Genomic DNA, 19,823 nt, shown 5'->3' with positions numbered 1-19,823 from the left:
TATTATTACATCTGTTGTTTGCATTGTTTCTTCAGAATGCAACTTGATTGAAGGAGAAGATCATGTGGAAGTGAATGGGGAAATTTTCCAAAAGCCTTTTGTAGAAAAGCCAGTTAGTGCTGAGGACCACAATGTTTACATTTATTACCCAGCATCTGCTGGGGGTGGAAGCCAGAGACTTTTTCGAAAGGTGAGGATAGCACGCTAAGACTATGGAGATTCCATCATGTTAAGTGACTATATTCTTGGATATGTTTTAATGACTATAAAAAAGGTGAAATTAATTGATGTTGAATTTGAAAGCTAGTCTAGCTTCCCTCCCCTGCCCCTCCTTTTTTTTTTTTTTTTTTTTTTTTTAGGGTTGTAGATGACCAGCAGAATTGCTGAGTATGACCTGCCATTGTAGGGGTAGCAGCAGATCAGATAAACGTTCTTCAAGGAAACCTATAGAATGACTGAAGACCCCTGTTCTGTTCAGTAGACGTTCAGCAGCTGCTAATACTTACAATAGAAGAAGAATACGTTATCATTGCATTTGAGTTTGATCAAAACCTACTTGCTATGTTTCGTACAGGAAATGTTTTCCCAGTATAGATATGTTATTTTAAGGAGTTTTTCAATTTCTCAGTAGCTTTCAAGTTTATTAATAGAAAAATATTTGTTTCAGATTGGCAGCAGAAGCAGTGTTTATTCCCCTGAAAGCAGCGTGAGAAAAACAGGCTCCTATATTTATGAGGAATTTATGCCTACGGATGGCACAGATGTGAAGGTATGATAACTGCATATTCTGACTTATATTTAAAGCACTCAAGTACTCCATGAATTTCTCAGTTTTAAAGATAAAAGTAAATCATTGTGTTGAGGATTAATTTTAGTTAAGTTTTGATAGAGTTCATAAGAGAAGAATGACAGTTTTATCTAGCTAAACATAGTACTTATAATATACAGAAGTTGGGTTACGTCACTGGAATCTGGTGCAGGAGGCTTATGTAATGTAGAAGCACCAGCACTTCTGCAAAAGGATTACTCATCCCACAAAGACAGCATTCGGAGACAAATTAACATTCATCAGTTTAATAGAGAGGTACTCACGTTAGTGGAAGTGGCTCTCAGGTACAGTGTCTGCCCTGGGGTTTCCCCAGCAGATACTGATGGCGACGGACCTGCAGAATGCCCACACTACCTCTTAGCACCATGGCTTATTAACTGCAGGCAGTTTCCCAGGCTAACACAATTCCTTTCTTGTGAGTTGGTCTCCTATTCAGGCCATGATCTCTATTTTTCCATACAGCTTATAACCTGACACTTTTTTTTTATAGTATTAGTATCGTATACACTTTTCTGTGTGAACAGACAGATACTGTCCAGATGTTTTGTTTAAATGTTAAAAAAAAAAAAATCTGTAGCTGAGATACATTTTACCAAATAAGGTATTCTTCTAATTAATAATCAAAAGTTATTAAATAAAATGATATGAAGTTGGAAAAGTAGCGAGTTGTGCTTATTTGTAATTATTTTTACTCTTTTGTTTGTTTTCTAAATAGATATAAAGATTAAGCATCATAAAAGAGTGAAAAGCAGTAACAGCACAGGTTCCATCTATTGGGATTGCCTGCTTTGTGTTTGTTCAGTGCTGGGCTTAAAACAGCCAGAACTAGTATAATGAGTGTTTTACCATGTACATGAGAGATCACCATATTTAGGCAAAAAGTAGAAGTTAGAGTGTATGATCTAATCCAGTCTTATGCCAAATAAGCCCTTGAGAAACTGCAGTCAACTTCTTCCACCTGGAGATACATGAGGGTGATGCTAATTTTTTGTTCGCAGGCAAATCCCCCCCTTGCTAAAGATGTTCTGCTTAGTCTTCATATGATTTTAGTGTGGAACACTTTAATCTGAGTCTATGTAAGAGCTTTACAATATGTTTCCAAGGAGAAAAGTGTATAGGAACTTGAAGAGATGCATATGACTTGAGGGTGCAGCCTGTTTTGACAGCTGTTAAATGGTAGACATCAAACAGCATCTGCAGACTTGAACACCGTGTGTAAATAGTGGATTTATTTTTTTTAGTAACGAGACTGTCAGCTTTATGCTGCAGTTTTATCCAGCTCATTTTCGGCATCTGTTTTCTGTCTTCTAATCTCAGCTTGCTAGCAGCCTAAGTATTGCAATTGTCATTCAAACAGGAGATTCTCATTGAGGTCTTCAAGGATATTGATAATATTCCATGCCTTAAAGTCATTGTCAAGTACACATTTGTTACGATCTCTTTTTCAAATGATGTCCTGCAGGACTTTGCATCTAGGATTTGTCTAAGGAAGCGTAGCTGCCTACTACTGCTCCCTTAAATTGAACACAAAAGGAAAACCCGCTAGAGACTAGCCATATTTAATATACATACTCTCAGTATCACTTTATAATCTCACATCGTTGAAGGCATTATATGGATAGAAGGAATGTTATCAGCTTAGAATTCCAAACATCACGCAGAAAGATATAGTCACAGCTAGTGCAGTTTCTTCATCTAAACCAGGCCATTATTCTACTTTATAAGAACTAAGAAGTTATCAAGAGTGTGGCAGTTCTCATGACAGCACTCTTCAGTTTTGTTTGAAAGTGGTTATAATGTTTGATAGCAGTCATCTGTTTTACCTGAGTACTTTTTTTTGGTCAAAGATTAACAGTCTTATTTTCAAGTACAGTAACAGTATCCTATTTACCGAGGGCTGTTGAGTGTCTTAATGCACAGGCCCAGTTACTTGATTGAAGTGAGTATTAAAATTGTAGCACAGGAGGTAGTACAATCATTCTCTCAGGCTGCTGTCTTGTAATGCCAAAACTGGGCAGATTGTCGCTTCGTTCAGTCTTACTTAAAATATGAAAGTATTTTTTTAATTAATCATTTAGTCCTGCCACCAGGACTGCTGATTCTATAATCAGTGGAGCTCAAATTACTCTTGAGTTAATCTGCTTTCCAAGTACTGCAGATGATTGGAAGAAAAAAAACATTCTTTACCTTTATGTTGCCATAATTAAGGAATTGATTTTTGTTCATTAAGTTTTATGTTTTATTTTCTTTACATGTGCTTCAGCTTCATCCTCAATGGCCTCTAAATAATGGGTGCTCTCTGAATGCCATACCCTTGAGAAGGGTACTTCAGAGCACAATTATCGATGATAACAACTGCTAGTATCTTCACAGGATCATAGAATGTAAGGTTGCATAGGGCCTCTGAAGGTCATCTGGTCCAAACCCCATGTGTAAAAAGGGACATCTAGAAGAGACTGTGCTGTGCGATTGCAGTGATTATCACACCTGAGATAAATTCAGAAGGATGTATGGATAAGTATGATGTAACTTAATTACACTGAATCAGGAGTTGTTCTTTTTCAATAAAGGTGTACACAGTAGGTCCTGACTATGCTCATGCTGAAGCCCGGAAGTCCCCAGCTCTTGATGGTAAGGTAGAGCGGGATAGCGAAGGAAAAGAAGTGAGGTATCCAGTCATCCTGAATGCAAGAGAGAAGTTAATTGCTTGGAAAGTATGCCTTGCCTTTAAGGTAAGCTGATTACTTTCCTATCTGATCAAACGTTTAATGCTAATTAATTGTTTACTACCTGAAACTTCTGTAGTGTTTAAATGTCCAAAGCTAGCAGTGATATTGTATGCTCCGTGCCCCTGATAGGGCATATTTTAGACTTTGAGCAGAAGATGAAAAGTTGAACTTCCACACTGATGTTCTTTTAATGCAAAAAAAAAATCTTTAAATGCAGCGAGAAGTTCTGGATGTGTTGCTTAGTTGCATGAGTTTCCTGTATGTTTCCTTACATGTTACTCTTGTGCTTTGCTAGTCCACAGTGTGTCTGTTCTATGCATAACCATATTAGTGGTTTCTAATTAGGGAAATGCATCTTCAGTAGTCAAGTTTTTGCTGCTCTTGTTACCTGGTGTCTGCGTTGGACTAGCTTTTCTTTATTCAAAGTGTTTGGTAGAGTCCATTTTTGTATAGTTCTATGTTTCTTGTATTAAAACTTCATTTGGTCTTTTCTGTCCTTTTCAGACTTCTTATTGAAAAGCTGTCTTTTAGTCCATTTCATAAAGGGTTGCAACCATGATAGTACACTAGAGATTGTGGACAACTGTTACCTAGCAAAAGGGACTTTGAAATTGCATTTAATATCTTTTACTAACAGTATCAATGCTAAGTCTTTAGCAAGACTATCCTATCAAATTTAAATTTGGGCAAAAATGTCTTTATTAATGTTCTATCATTTCTTGCCTACCGCTCTTAAAGACAATGTGTAAGGGGAAACTCTACTGTCCAAATGGGAACTTGTAAGTTTATAATTGCCTAAGCTATATATTTTGAAGGCTGAGCTTGTGTGTGTGTGAATTTGATGCAAAATACTGATTCTGCTGGGGTCATGTAGGAAGGTTTAATTCAAGTTGGGGGTACAAAGTTAATAGGTAAGAAGATGTTTACATGTTGAGCGAGCCTGACATGGAATTGAAAAGAAGTTTTAAGTGTAAAGTAAGAAAATTTAAGGGAAGTGATCAATGACTTGAACTTTTATTCTTAAAAACAGCAAACAGTTTGTGGCTTTGATTTGCTGCGTGCTAATGGACAGTCATATGTCTGTGATGTGAACGGCTTCAGTTTTGTGAAAAACTCCATGAAATACTATGATGATTGTGCTAAGATACTGGGGTAAGAGTTTATTGATTTACTTCAGGAGTTTTGACTCTTCAGTGTGTAACTATAGATTATTTACTAGTTACTCCTTATTCCTAAGTAATTATTTAAAATTAATTATTTAATAAAATAAGTAAGATTTCGGATAAGTACTGAAGAACTAAGAACTGTAAATAAATCATAAATCATCTAAAACATCTGAGTGTTCTGCGGGTGCTGAAAGCTAACTAAGTACCATGACAGGATTAGTTTTTTAAAGGTAGTTGAGATTTTTTTCAAGTAGAGAAGTACCACTGCATAATTGTGCATGCTGCTATTTAGTACGTGCCCAAATTGATTTGTTTTGTCCTTGATCTGAAGCTGGTGTGTATGTATGTATTTCATACCCTTATATCCAAGTGGATGTAGTATTTATCATACTATGTTTCCTTTGTTGTACTGAAAGCAGGAGGAGGCAGAACAGTAGATCAAGCAGAATTGTACTGAACTTTATAACAATGAAATGCAATCCTCAAATAGGACTGATCCTACTTTGGCCAGCTAAATTGCTATCACAGGGAGATTGCACTGATAAGATAGAGAATGACCTTTCTCGTTATCAAATGGTCTGACATCATACCTAAATTGAGGAAGAGATAAGGTAAAATCACAGTTAATGATTGTAGTCCTCTTGTTTTAGGCCATTTTTTGAGTTAAGAGTTAGAATTGTGAGTTCTCAATTATTTAAGCTGCTGTAGATGTTGAATTCTCTTAAAAAAAAAAGTTTTCCTACCATTTTTTCCTCATGTTTACATATAGTATAGTACAGTACATGTAATACAAAAAAGTAGATTTTATTTTTCTACCTTTTTATAAAGGAAATCTTGAGTAGTTCTAATTCAAGATGTACATTTTTTCTTGATGCTACTGCTTTTTAATGTAGATATGAATTTGAATTCAATATATTTTGATAAAATACTCGGAAATAGAACATTAGCAATATATAATAAACTCCTGTATGCGAAAGCAGAGTTATCATTATTTAGTTAGGTTATTCACATTTTTTCCAGTTTTACCAACAAACTTTTTGAGAATTGATATTATCACTAAGGCTACCAGTTACTCTTTGATTAGCACGGCTTGCTGATTTTCAGGGATTTTCAGTTTGATAATGGAGTCAGATATCTGAATATTTAAATAAACTAGACCAACCTGTTTCCATGGAACAATTTTAGGAACTGAAATTCAGAGACTGAAGTTTCTTAAATATCCTGTGCTGTTAGGCTAGTATTAGCTCTGTTGCAATTTCAGTAGCTTTACATTATTCTGTAATTACATTTTTGTGTGTACAGTTAGAAAAAAAGCACTTATTTTTCCTTTTAGGAGAGACATACTGTGATAAGTACTCTAAAACTACATAGATAAAAATGCAAATGTATAAATATGTTTGTTATGGAGTGCATGTGTGTTTTGTAAGATCTTCTCTAAACTTTTTTTTTTTTTTCTTTTTAATTTTTCTGTAGAAATATCATAATGAGAGAACTTGCTCCCCAGTTTCAGATACCATGGTCAATTCCATTGGAAGCTGAAGACATCCCTATCGTGCCAACCACCTCTGGGACAATGTAAGAGAATAGTAGCAACACCTGAATTGTGGAAAATCCTAACATAACTCTTGTGTGCATTGTTTTTTCTCTTCACAAGGTGTACCCATTTTGATGAAAACAAGGAAGGAATCACAATTGCTATGCCAGCAATCAGAATTTCTGATCCTTAGTCAAGCTGAGTATAGAACAGCAGATTTTCAAGTGTAGCATCCTTCTGTGCATAGCTTCCTTCACTGCTAATCATTTTTCCAGCACCAGCTTAATATGCACTTCTAATAAACATGCTCTCTCATTTAATGAACTTCAAAATCATTTTAAAATATTACACAAGTAGTTACTCAAGTCTTAAAATCAATATGTGTATTTTATACTTCACATCACTTTCAGTTAACCTTATTTTCTTGCATATCCTTCTTTCACTTTTGTAGTTATGTCAGATAGTGACAACTTTGTCAATAGTTCTGATTCTTAGTGGTTTTAATAATAAATAAAATTTCATTTATAAAATTGTGAAACATTTCAGGATGGAGCTTAGATGTGTTATAGCTGTAATACGTCATGGAGACCGAACACCAAAACAAAAAATGAAAATGGAAGTAAAACATCAAAAGTAAGTTGAACTTCGATAAAAGCGCGTTTCTTGGGGATATGCAAGCAATGAATTAAGCAGAAAGTCCATCGTATAAGATACTCTTTGTTCTATTTTTTCTGTAGCTGTTGTCTTTCCACCTAATAAACAAGCATGAACCTCTTTCTAAGAGGACTGTCAGATTAGGTTTTCAGACTTCCTTCATTGCATTGCTTTGTAAACAGTCTTGTTTGAATTTAATGTTAATGAAAATATATTTGTTTCCATACATTTATTTGTGAGTAATCAATAGAGAATATTTCTGGTTCACCGTTTGACTTTGACTTCTGACTTTGTTTTTATTGTTTGTTTTTTGTGTGACTTGCTTTCTTACTGCAGTGCTTTTTTGTCTCTTAATTTTGTCAGTTTGATTACTGTGTATTTCTGGTAGATACCAGATACAAAGTGTCTGGAATTAGTTGCAATGTCTTTATCTCGTATATTCACATACATCTGCTTTAAATATACCTATGAGTGTGTGTGTGTGTTTATCTTAATTCTGTTGAGGATTGTTCTTGAATGTTAAGGTGAATCACTGCTGTATATTCTTTCCTTTTTGTATTTAACACTTAGCAACTCAGTAAGAGAATGTTTTTTTTGTACAACAAAAATTTCTCTTTCTCAAATTTCTCTGAAGTATTGAGGACTTTCTTGAGAAATGAGGTTTGAATAAAAGATCACTTGAGCTGTTCAAATTTGAATATGCTTTTCAAATAATGCAAAGCTACTAATCTCAGGCCATTTAAGGTTTTAAAAGCTATGTGTTTGACAAATATTTTAGGTTACTAAATGCTTATGTATATTCTTTCTCCTAAAGATTTTTTGATCTCTTTGAAAAATGTGATGGATATAAATCTGGAAAACTAAAACTGAAAAAACCAAAACAGCTGCAGGCAAGTTTGTCTCTATTTTCTTGCTCTAGTGTTTTATGACAAATAGAAAATAATCTGTCTTAAATTAGTCCTTTGTTTGCTTTCTTTAGGAAGTGCTTGATATAGCAAGGCAACTCCTTGTGGAACTTGGGCAGAACAATGATTCTGAAATTGAGGAAAGTAAAGCAAAACTTGAACAGTTAAAGACTGTGTTAGAAATGTAAGTGTCTATTTGCAGTCTTCATAGCAACAAAGACATATCTGTTATTTTGACCTGTTTGACCAGTTACAACTCAGCGGCAATGATTATCAACTATGTAATGTTCATTAGTAATTGAAACAGATGGGTCTTCAAAGAACAAGAAAGGATGTCCTGTTTGACTTTTTGAAGGAGGCTGAGCCCTCTCTGTGTTTTCTCATTATCTTTTTAATGGAACTTACTGTTTAATCCATCACACATCTCAGTGTGCTTTCTACTTGAAAGAGGTTATGTTTTTTGTTTTGGTTTGTTTTTTTGCATGCTTGAGTACTTGAGTGTAGGGTTTGCCTCTTAGCTGTGTGTGGCGTAATGAAGTTTCTTGGAGCCTGTAGGCTCTAAGACTTTCATTGTCTTCAACAAAGTGTACAAACTGAGGATTCCAAAAAATAAAGCTTTGCATATGAAGCCTGAAGTATTTAATAGAAGGAAATAAAGGCTTCAAGTTTTGTTAATATTCTGGGGTCTCAAGACACGGTGGAAGATAACTTTAATTTTTAGAAATTGGGACAAATAGAATTAATTATTCTTGTAATTTATGAAGATTACTTAAAATACTGAGTTTTACTTGAGAACTTTTCTGGCTGGTGAGTGGCCATACACACTGCCAGATCAGATTCTGTGTACTGATGGCTAACACAGTTGTAAATTGCTCATGCAGTCTGCAAATGCATAGGCAGTTTTATTTTCACTTCTATGCTTGGTATGCTGAAAATAAGTAGTTTATGATAACATTTGGAAATGTTTCATCATGTAAGGTTTATTAGGTATGTAGTTTCATATGCTTCATGAATAAGGCTTAATTTAAGATTGCACTGCGAAATGGTGGTCAAATGCTCAAATGAATGGCCAATGTAGTTTTATTACTGTTTCAAGAGCACAGCAGCTTTGAGTTTGTACAGGAGAATATTTTTTTTTTCTCTTTTCCTTTCTCATTTCACCCTGTTTCTTCTTCAGGTATGGGCATTTTTCAGGCATAAACCGCAAAGTTCAATTAACGTATCTTCCTCATGGCTGCCCAAAGACTTCCAGTGAAGAGGAAGGTGTAGTATTACTTTAGTGTATATTCACTTAAGAGCATATGCATTTACATATACTAGTGGTATAATGTCTTGATATTAAGAAGAAGCAGTATGTTGATTTGAATGAATGCTTGTGCTGATGGCAAATACTCAGCAGTCTCTAACCCTACTGAATCATACACCTAAAATTATGTAGTAAATTTACATTACAACACTGTTTTTTTGTAACGGAAAACGGGGAAGGAGCTTCAGTTATTCACCACAGATGGTGTACTGGGAGAAAGATGAGAAAATCCTACTTATTATTTACTGCTGTCTTTAAAATTTTTTGAGCTCTTTCTGATCGTTGTTCCACAGTCATTAACTGAAATAAGCAAGCTGGGGTATTTAAAATCTTTTCTAATTTTTTGACTCAGTATTTGTTTTAGGTTTCTTACTCAGTATTTTTCACTTATTTTTTCTATGTAATGCAATTATTTCAGGTTTCTCTGTTAAGTGCCATTTTAGTTCTGTGGTTGAGTATCTTCTTAGTGTTAGAAAGCTAGTAAGGATTCCTATTGTTAAAGAGGCTCTTTACTAGCCTTCATAGTTCCAGTATTTTTGTTTATGTGCAAAAAAAAATTTACAATATACTTCTCTACTAAACTCCTCTCTCTGTGTTTAATTAGATAACAGAAGAAATGAACCATCCCTCCTACTGGTTCTAAAATGGGGAGGAGAACTGACCCCTGCAGGCAGGGTTCAAGCAGAGGAGCTTGGAAGGGCATTCAGGTGTATGTATCCAGGTGGACAAGGTAAAAAAATAAAAACAAAAAAATAAAAAATGTGCTGAATGGCATAAATCCCTTTTGAAGATAATAAAGTGCAAAATGAGAATCTGAGCAAAATGTCTGTTTGTTAGGAGATTATGCTGGATTTCCTGGCTGTGGTTTACTTAGATTACATAGCACTTACCGACACGATCTCAAAATCTATGCTTCTGATGAGGGAAGAGTTCAGATGACTGCAGCAGCTTTTGCAAAGGTACTGTGTCAATCATAAAAGGTACTGTGTCAATTATAAAATTCTGAAATTTTCTAGCTTATTACTTCTAAAAATGTATGGAGATTTATTGTTTATTATAAACACAGAGGCTGTGTGTTTGGTTTTTTTTTGTTTTTTTAAAAAAGTATTCTGAAAGATTATTTAGTAATATGCAGGAAAGTTTCCAGTTAATGTGCCATGCTTTGAAGTTCTTTGAGCCATTGCAGTCGGGTTTTCATTGCACAGTCATAGTAGTATGCCATAGTTCTTTTGCAGTAAACAAAACACAAAACAGAGAAACATTTTTTGTTTGCATCTTTCTTATTTCTTTAGGGCTTACTTTCTGAAATGTTCAGGAAATGTTGTCAGATTTCTATGACAAATTGTATGTGTGATGGGTAAGAACTAAGACATTATAACTGAGTTAATACATTAATTTTCCCTGAGCAAAAAATTTTCAGTTGATTCAGTGCACTGAACCAGAAGATCTGGGGTCCTGAAAACAGTTTTTTCATAGAAACCATCTTTCTCTTATTGACTAATAACCCTACAGAGAAAGCTTTTGAAGCTATCAGAAATATGGAATTAATAAACTACTTTGAAAATATTTAAATGAGAAATTGTAGAAACTAAAGATTAATTTGATTTGGGTTTTGTTATTGTTGTTTTTGTATGTGTGTGTTTGTTTCTACCAGTTGAAATAATTTATGTAAAAGGATACTTTTTAATTTTTAAGCTCAGAATTTCCTACCTCTCCAGAGTTTGTAAAAGTGTTCTTTTACCCCTCTTCATACTAGGCAAATTCCTCTTTTGCTCCTCTTCCCAAGTAGCCTTTTTCATGTATAATACTTCCATTATTAATAATTTTGCTTCCTTCTTGCAGTGATACAAATCTTGAATCATTCGAGAGAACTCAGAGAAAGTGCTACTGTGAATGATTTTCATAAATACAGAGTGATAAGAGTGAGTTAGGTGAGAGGGAGCCTCTGTAGGTCATGTAGTTCAGCTTCAGACAGCACAAGGCTAGCCTGAATGAGGTAGCCTTCAACTGTATCCAGTCAAGTTCTGAGCATCTACAGGAATGAAGATTCCACAGCCTCTCAAGTTTTTAATTCCATCCTTCATTCTCAGGTAGTTTCTCTATTTCTTCTAGGTAGCCCGTCCCTGCCTGTATTCCTTTTTAATCCATGCTGACTTTCTACATGACTTTCCATATCTCAGGTTGGACTGCTTTTGTATTTTGAGGATTTTAAGGGACAGCTTTTCTGTGCACCTTTGCCCTCTGGGACACTCTTCCCCAGGATTTGCATGAAAAGCTTAAATATCATCATTTGCAGAGGCTCTGATACAATTATTTGTCGTCTTCTCTAAGAATTTGTCACAATATCATGGTTTCTATTGCCAAGGCTGCCACTGTCCTTCACTTTCCTGACTTTCTGAGAAACAGCTCCAGGAAAATGTCTCAGCTAGATAGATAATCAGTATCCTTTGCCATGGAATTGTCCTGGATGTTCTTCAGAAATCTGGGATTCTTGTCACATGCAATATTGCTCATGCATTAGGTATCCAGAATTAAGTATTAAAAATGGTATGAAATCAGGAGACAATTCTTAGCTTTAGTTGGGTGGTCTGTAGCAGAGGCCTGCCTTGATGTTACCGTTTATCTGTTCTTTCTGAACTGACTTGTAACTGGTTTGAAAGCAAAATTCTCGGTGGTCAAGTCACTTCTTTATACAGAATCCAGCTTTCCTCCATGCCTTCCTGTAATTGTAGCAAAGCTCCCCTCATGTGAACTATTCCGCCTGTCTCTGTGATCTTTGTAAAATTAAACCTTTGCAGTGTTCAGAATTTCTGTTCCCCTTTTTGTTTCCATGCTGTATGTGCTAGTGCACAGGTATTTCATGTGGACAGCTATCTGTCCTGCTTTCTCCTCAATCAGCGGACTTGAGGGGAACACCAGTCCATTTCTGTACTTACCTCAGTACTCTTCTGTTGCCAGAAGAGTCACGAAAATTTCTTTATTTTGGAAGTCTCCATCCACCTTTTGTTCAACTATAGAATTTCATTGTCCTTCTATGCCACACAGGGTTTGGGCTCTGCAGAATCTCTGCAAAGGCTTTGTGTGTGTCCTCTCTGTCTTCCCAGATCATACTCAGTCTCTTTCTATAGCTCCTTCATCTGGTTCTTTGGACCAGGGCATGTTGCCCACAAGTTGGGTTGCTGTTGCACCGTGCACTCCCTTTTAACTGAGACCTGGACAGCCATGGCCTCCCAGAAGCACTCTTGGATCTCACACTGGAGCTCACACTGGGGATCACACTCTAAGGGCACATCACCATCACTGTTGCACCAACTGAAGCAATCCTACACACCAAGGCAGTGCTTTCATAGAATCTTGAACGGAATCACAGAACGTCTTGAGTTGAAAGGGATCTTAAAGCTCATCAGGCTCCAACCTTTCTGCCAAAGCAGGGTTGCCAACTGCTAGATCAAGCAGTAGATCAGATTGCCCAGGGCCCCATCCAACCTGGGCTTAAACACCTTCAGGGACAAGGCATCCACAGCTTCTCTGGGCAACCTGTTCCAGCATTTCACCACACTCTCAATAAAGAACTTCCCCTGACATCTAATCTAAATCTCCCTTCTTTAGTTTAAAACCATTCCCCCTTGTCCTAACAAACCATTCGCCCTTGTCCTAATGGCTAAGTCCCTGTATATCTAAGCTATAGACAACTAATACAATTTTGAGTTTAAATTAGTATTTTGAGTGTTTTTTATTTTTAAGGTACTGTTATTATCGCATGTTTGTTTGATTAATTACATTATCTGCTTCAGGGACTACTGGCCTTAGAGGGCGAGCTGACTCCTATTCTTGTCCAGATGGTAAAAAGTGCTAATATGAATGGTCTATTGGACAGTGACAGTGATTCTTTAAGCAGCTGTCAGCATCGTGTTAAAGCAAGGCTCCATGAAATTCTCCAGAGAGACAGAGAATTTACTGCTGATGACTACGATAAGGTTAGAACATAAGTAGTTTTCAGTTAAATGAAATAAATAAAGAAGTAAATACATTAAAATAATGAGCAGTTGTTTTATGTATGTCCTTTGAAAAACCATGTATGTGTTTGCAAATAGTTTGGTCTAAGAAGGAAGCTGTAGCTATTGTGGTATTAGGTATTCTGAGCTATTGAAGTTTGACTAATCAGAATGGTTATGGTTACAAACTTCAAAGTAGGAATATAATCGGTGGTAGGGACCATATTAGTAAATCTTTTTCACTGGCTTTTTTTGAATTATTCAAGATACAAAACTGTGTTTTTAGACTTTTTTTTTAGTCTTCACTTTGACCTTTTTAATAAGTTTGTGATACTGTATCCTACAAGGTGCTGCTATCCTACAAGGCTTTTTTTCTGACTATAAAAGCAAAAAAAAGGTAGAAAATCAATAGAATAATTCCTTACCAGTGAAAGGAAATGTCTCATTATCATAATAACCTAATGCATAATGAAGTAGTTAATGTTGACATGGTATGATCTGCATGATTATTTCTGGTTTAAATGAAGGTCCCTCAAATGTGGTCTCTGTGAGTTTTAGCTGATATTTTCTAAAATGTGTTGAGAGCAAATTATTGAAAAATAATTGTACTAGCTGTATGTATGCTCTTCGTGGACTTATTTAAGTGTGTAGATTAAAAGAATCAGTCAAATCATTGCCAGCAGTGGATTTTGCAGTACATGGAAAAAGTGAGAGGGTACAGGGTTTCAAATATTTGTTTTATTTTCCCATTTTTTGCTCTGTATAGATATAGTGGGATGTAAAAGAAGACTGAAACTATAGTGTGTTCTCCTTTAAGATAGTGACTAATGCTTGAGATTATAAAGCGATAATATCTTTTCTGTATTTTTCTTATTTTCTTTCTTTTTAACTTACCTGCAATCAGGTAAGTTAACAATTTGCTTTTGCTATTTTGTTATATTTTGCTCTCTCCATGCCGGGGTATTATTCCTATGGATATAATAGGGATGTAGGAACTGCTGTGAAGAAGATTTTGAGATACCTTTGTGCTTAAAAGGGTTTATTTTTTTCTGTTTGTGGGGGTATGTCCTATCCAAACAGAAAACTAAGCCAGGAGGAATCAGCTTTTTTTCCAGGTGTTTTATTCTTCCTTCTACTCAGGCTAATAAAGGTACTGCATAGAACAATGTGGCTTTTATTGAGATACATAGGTTAACTGTACTTTCTTATAAATCTTATTAGTTGAACAAATTTACAGAAAGTTGATAAGTATATACAGAATCAGAAGAATCCTTAGAATTTTCTTATAATTTTGTACATCTTAGAACAAAGTGGAGTTTTAGGAACTCTTGAAGCTGCTCTTGTTTACTGTATGAGAGTACTCATAATTTCTTGACATCTTTGAATCTCTAGTAGAACTTAGAACTTTTCAATATATTTTTGATTCTTAGTTTCTCTAAGGGAGTAGGTGATTGAAAAATGGTTTCAAAAATTAACAACCTGCATCAGTGTCTTTCACCTGATACTTAGAATCTTTAGTACTTTCCATCTTATTTCCAGAGTTTGTTTTTTTTTTAATCTAATCAGTGTGTGTTTATCTCAAATTGCAGCTTACACCATCTGGAAGCATCTCATTGATAAAATCAATGCAGGTTATTAAAAATCCTGTTAAGACATGTGACAAAGTCTACTCCTTGATCCAGAGCTTGACTTCTCAGATTAGGCAAAAAATGGAAGAACCAAAGTCTGCAGGTATTTGAACAGTTTTTTGTAGCTGTATGTAGTTTCTCTTGTTTGCATTTGAGAGAAAACTGCAATATAACCCTTCTGCAGTACAGTGGCTTTTAGCAGAACTTTTCAGCTATGGCATATGGATTTTTACAATCTGCTTCAATATGCATAATTTTACAGTAAAAAGCAGGAGGAACACTTGGTCATATTGCAGGTAAGAACTCTTTGTGGTATTCAGAAGTTCAGGCTAGTTGTCACATTTTTACAGAAATTCTTTACATAGAAATTTGTAACTCAGCAGTCCACAGAAGAAATAGGCAAAGCAGATGGTAAGAAAGCTAAGTTTTACAGGTATGCTTTTACGTTTAAATATCTTTGCTTAAGATTTGTTACTCTCTGCAGATAATGCACAGAATTACTGCATAGAATTATGCTCAGTTTTAATGGTATTGAACCAGTGAAAAAGGAAAACTGAAGCTGGGAGCAGCCACATTGCATTTTCTGCTTTAAGCTAAAATTTGAATATTTGTTATCTGGTATTCTTTGCAGCGCATTGCATACAAACAACTACTCTTCTGAGGTTGAACCCTGAAATTATATCACCTGTAGACAGTATCATTCGTTTGTGTCTGTTTGATCCAGTCTTCTGTCCTGCAAATGAGGATAGTCCATTCTTTCTGCCAGACTTTTATTGTTGAAGAGAGCAATAAATTGGATTTGCGTTCTGCTCTGAAAAAGAGATGTTGTCTTCTTCCTCTTCCTCTCTCTTGGAATTTTCTAATAGTGTGGTTTTATTTTAATCTTTTTTTTTAATAATTATTATTTTAATTATCATATGTTCTGTAGGACACTTTATTCTTTGTGTTGTAGCTTTTATTAAAGGGCAAGTGGTACAGTACTACAGGGAACCATCTGCTGTCTTGATGTAACTAGATGATTTCAACAGTAAAATTAACCATATGCACATCTGTTCTCTCAGAAATAGTATAGTTATTTACTTTTACTCCTTTAAATATACAATTGTTTTCAACTATTATTATCATGTAATTAACCTTTTTTCTGTTATTTGGATACTCCTGATTACTTACTGTTTATCCAGATATTCAGCTGTACCACAGTGAAACACTAGAACTGATGCTGCGCAGGTGGGCCAAGCTGGAAAAAGACTTTAAAACAAAGAATGGAAGATACGATATTAGCAAAATTCCTGATATTTACGACTGTATAAAATACGATGTGCAGCACAATGGCTCCTTAAAATTAGAAAACACAATGGAATTATACAGACTTTCAAAAGCTTTAGCTGACATTGTGATTCCTCAGGTAAACATTTTCAGTTATGAAATAGAATACTTTATCATCTTTTAACAGACTGTAAGATGTAAGACTTTTCTATTAAAAGCCCCTATAACTTCACCTCTTATTTTCTGATCACAATAAGATTACTTTGTGTAAGAAAAATTTTGATTCATAATTCACTGAAATGTGGTAAGAGTGATTTCTTCCGGCAACTTAAGCTGTGAACATGTCTGCCTCCTCTTCTACAGTGTATTAAAGTGATGTGGTTCATCTCAAACATTCTTCATGGATGTAAGCAGAGCCCATGTGGACAACTACGTACTCTTAAATCACATTTAATTTAATTCTTGCTCTTTTCACAACTTTATTTTCTGCACAATTTTTATTTTCTGGGCTTTCTGCAACTGACATTGAATCCTATTCTATCTAATTTTAATTTACTTAAACATGTTACATTTAGAAAGACCTTTCTGCTACTTCAAAATACTATCACTCCCTGATAAAAACGTACACTTTAAATTTCACAGAATTTAAGGACAGATGTACTAGTTAAACTTCTCAGTACTGCAGTCTGTTAAATTCAGATTAGTGCTAAATGCTGTAGACTACAGGAAATGAAATTGTATTGTAGTGTAGGACAGAACATGCAAAAGCTGTCCAGAAGTGTCCTTGAAATTATATAGTGCTGTAACAGGGAGGTATTACTCATTTTCTGCAGCAAGTGAGGGAGCTTCTTTTCATGCCCATTTCTCAAACTGCCTGGCAGCAGGGAGGATGAAAAGAGCAATAATTCTAAGTGTACTGTGTGTATTATGTGGATCTGCTAAGCTTAATTTTGAATAGAGTATGAGGGAAGAGTAACTAAAAATAAAAGGAAGGAAGAAAATAAAAGAAAGCTTGTAAACATGCATAATTCGTATGGAAAAGCGCTTACACTGCTTTCTGGTGAAACCAGAAGATCCATGAAAATGATGCAAGCACTTTCATACCATTTGTGGCACAGACTGAGAAGCTTCTCAAATATGTTGTTTTTTACCATTGTAAAAACTGTAACAGATAATGTATGTTCCAGTTGTGTTTAACTGCCATTTTAGTGCTATTTGAGGTGAATAGGAGATCCTCTGTGGGGTATGTTAACTCAGACTAAAGTAGACATCAAATAAGTAATGTGCCTGTCTTCACTGACTGGGAAAAAAATAGCTAATTGAAATGAAACCCACCATACCTGTCTAAATCTATATGGGAGAAAGAACAATCTTTTTTTGATCATACCAGACAGGAAATCCACTTTTGTGGATGAAGAAGTGTTTCTCTGTTTTATCTCAAATAGGAAAAAGGAAAACCTCTTCTAACTTAAAAGTGGGTCAGATGTAATAAAGATATTAAACAGAATTGTTTAACTGTTTGCAGTCAGAACAATAGTAGGTAGCTAACTGAATAACTGCATTCTGAGGTGCATAAAAAAGAGTGTGGCTGACAGCTTGAGGGAGGTGATCCTCACCCTCTGATCTGCCTTAGTGAAGCCATATCTGAAGTACTGCATCTAGTTCTGGTCTCTTCAGTCCAAGAAAGAAGGGAACTTCTTTAAAAAAAAAAATAAAAATGTCCAGAGGAGGGCCACAAAGATGATTAAGGGTCTGGAGCATGTCCCTTCTGAGAAGAGGCTGAGAGGGCTGTTCAACTTGGAGAAGTCTGAGAAGGAATCTCTTTGCTGTTTATAAATAATTAAAGTGCAGATGTTGAGTGGATGGAGCTAGGCTCTTCTCAGTGGTGCCCAACAACAGGGCAAGGTGCAATGGACAAAATGTGGACACAGACTGATATTCCATCTGAAAATGAAGAAAAACCTCTTTATTGTGAGTGTGACAGAGCACTGGAACAGGCTGCCCATAGAGGTTGTGGAGTCTTCCTCTGGAGATAATCAAAACTCAGTGGCACTTTACTGTGCAAGGAAACCTGCTTTTAGCAGGAGGTTAGACTAGATGATCTCCAGAGATCCCATCCAACCCCATAATTCAGTGATTCTGTGATTTTATTTTACAAGCCTTGTCTTAGAATGTATGTTAATCTTGAACTGGATTTTAAGACTTTTTTTTCCCTAATATAGGAATATGGTATTTCTAAGGCTGAGAAACTAGAGATTGCCAAAGGTTATTGCACTCCTCTAGTTAGAAAAATCCGTTCTGACCTTCAGAGAACTCAAGATGATGATACTGTAAATAAGCTTCACCCTCTGTAAGTCTTCTAATATTTTATATGATTATGTTAATCCTTATAAGACTTACTCCATACCTTCTGTACTTGAAATATCTTACTGCTTCAGAGTAATTTAAAATATATGATTCATTAATTAGTTGATGGCTAATTCTGAGACAGCCACATGTCATTATGGTCTAATAAGTTTTTTTTTTTTCTTTAAGTTACTCCAGGGGTGTTATGTCCCCTGAACGCCATGTACGTACACGACTGTATTTCACCAGCGAAAGTCATGTTCATTCCCTGCTATCCACCCTTCGTTATGGTGCCTTATGTGATGTAAGTTGAACACTTTTTCTGTGAAAACTGTGATATTTTTCTGTGATATTTTAAGAAAAAAAAACAAAATAACTTTTACTAAAACTGTATTATGTGAAAGCTTAATTTTTCCAAGTGTCTTTGAAGATTATTACACTTTTTGAAACACTGGATTTCTTTGAAATATGGCCCTGCATATATGCTGACTCCTAATGTGATAATTTGTTGGAAAAAAGCATGCTCTTTTAAATTAGTGCTGGGTTGCACTGGCGTATTCAGTTATACAGCTGATACTGTGGTCTCAAAAGGATTTGCAGAGGACAGATAACTCATTTCTTTGTCTTCTGTTGTCACCTTTCCAACTCTTTTTCCTTCAAATTGCAGTTCAGATGTCTCTGAATTCATTTTTTGGATTGGCTTGTTTTTGTGATTGTCATATTTTCAAGACCTTTCTGCCTGCCACTGTTGCATAGTATTTTAAAGGATATGCTTTATTTTCCATCTGATTGGTTTGGAAACCAAAGTCTTTTAAAATAAATAAATAAATAAAATTTAAAAAGACCAACTTTCAGGTTCACCAGTTGCCCAGATAAGCTCATGGAGAGGACAAATGTAGCACCACAGGGCCTATACAACTGATTCTAAGTTTGATGTAAATTTAAATCTATTTTCTGTAGTGGCTGTATTGGCATACTTTCTTCTGGTAACAGATTAGTAAACTCATTGGTTAAACTCATAAACCCCTGTGGCGTGCCGTAGGGGATACACATGTACTTTTAAGCTTATAAACTTTTTAGTTTCCTTTAAAATAAATTACTAAGTGTAGCAGTTCTTCGTTATTCATGGACATGATTTTAGAACATGAAAAAGGTGAATATTCATATTAAATAATTCAGAATGAGATGATTATTTTTCTTTTGTATTTTGGAAGCCTTCTCTATCTGCTTAACTGCCAGAGAGATATACCTAGAAGTATTTCCTACAATATGCCCACACTATTTGAAGGGGATTTTATTGCAAAATCAAAAATTCCAACCAGAAAAATGTCAATGGTACTTCTGTTTACAAAGCATTCAACATTATTAACAAAATAGCCAGAAAGATACTCCGAGATAAATCTACTTTTTATTCATTTTATGCATATTTTTACTTCACTTTTTTCTAGATGTATCTCTAGTTTTT

General features: G+C 35.2%; 1 protein-coding gene across 16 annotated transcripts in view; it reads left to right on the top strand.

The window, feature by feature from the left end:
• PPIP5K2 (diphosphoinositol pentakisphosphate kinase 2) overlaps nucleotides 1-19,823 on the top strand; it is a 50,709-nt gene that overhangs the window by 13,803 nt on the left and 17,083 nt on the right. For all 16 annotated transcript variants that reach the window (XR_006177745.1, XM_042864957.1, XM_042864956.1 and 13 more), the window contains exons 6-21: nucleotides 36-190; nucleotides 668-769; nucleotides 3,400-3,561; nucleotides 4,589-4,710; nucleotides 6,198-6,299; nucleotides 6,805-6,891; nucleotides 7,727-7,802; nucleotides 7,892-8,001; nucleotides 8,995-9,080; nucleotides 9,728-9,853; nucleotides 9,961-10,082; nucleotides 12,918-13,100; nucleotides 14,708-14,849; nucleotides 15,928-16,151; nucleotides 18,235-18,362; nucleotides 18,548-18,662. Coding sequence is in view for 15 of the 16 variants with exons in the window: in XM_042864957.1 (XP_042720891.1) it covers nucleotides 36-190; nucleotides 668-769; nucleotides 3,400-3,561; nucleotides 4,589-4,710; nucleotides 6,198-6,299; nucleotides 6,805-6,891; nucleotides 7,727-7,802; nucleotides 7,892-8,001; nucleotides 8,995-9,080; nucleotides 9,728-9,853; nucleotides 9,961-10,082; nucleotides 12,918-13,100; nucleotides 14,708-14,849; nucleotides 15,928-16,151; nucleotides 18,235-18,362; nucleotides 18,548-18,662 (2,042 nt within the window). In the remaining variant the exon portion in view is untranslated. The remainder of the gene's footprint in view (nucleotides 1-35; nucleotides 191-667; nucleotides 770-3,399; nucleotides 3,562-4,588; nucleotides 4,711-6,197; nucleotides 6,300-6,804; nucleotides 6,892-7,726; nucleotides 7,803-7,891; nucleotides 8,002-8,994; nucleotides 9,081-9,727; nucleotides 9,854-9,960; nucleotides 10,083-12,917; nucleotides 13,101-14,707; nucleotides 14,850-15,927; nucleotides 16,152-18,234; nucleotides 18,363-18,547; nucleotides 18,663-19,823) is intronic.

The sequence above is a fragment of the Lagopus leucura genome, unplaced genomic scaffold (assembly GCF_019238085.1).
Source record: "Lagopus leucura isolate 7727_CA_CO unplaced genomic scaffold, USGS_WTPT01 Super-Scaffold_774, whole genome shotgun sequence".
Classification (NCBI taxonomy): domain Eukaryota; kingdom Metazoa; phylum Chordata; class Aves; order Galliformes; family Phasianidae; genus Lagopus; species Lagopus leucura.
This window is presented reverse-complemented; position numbering and strand designations above follow the sequence as displayed.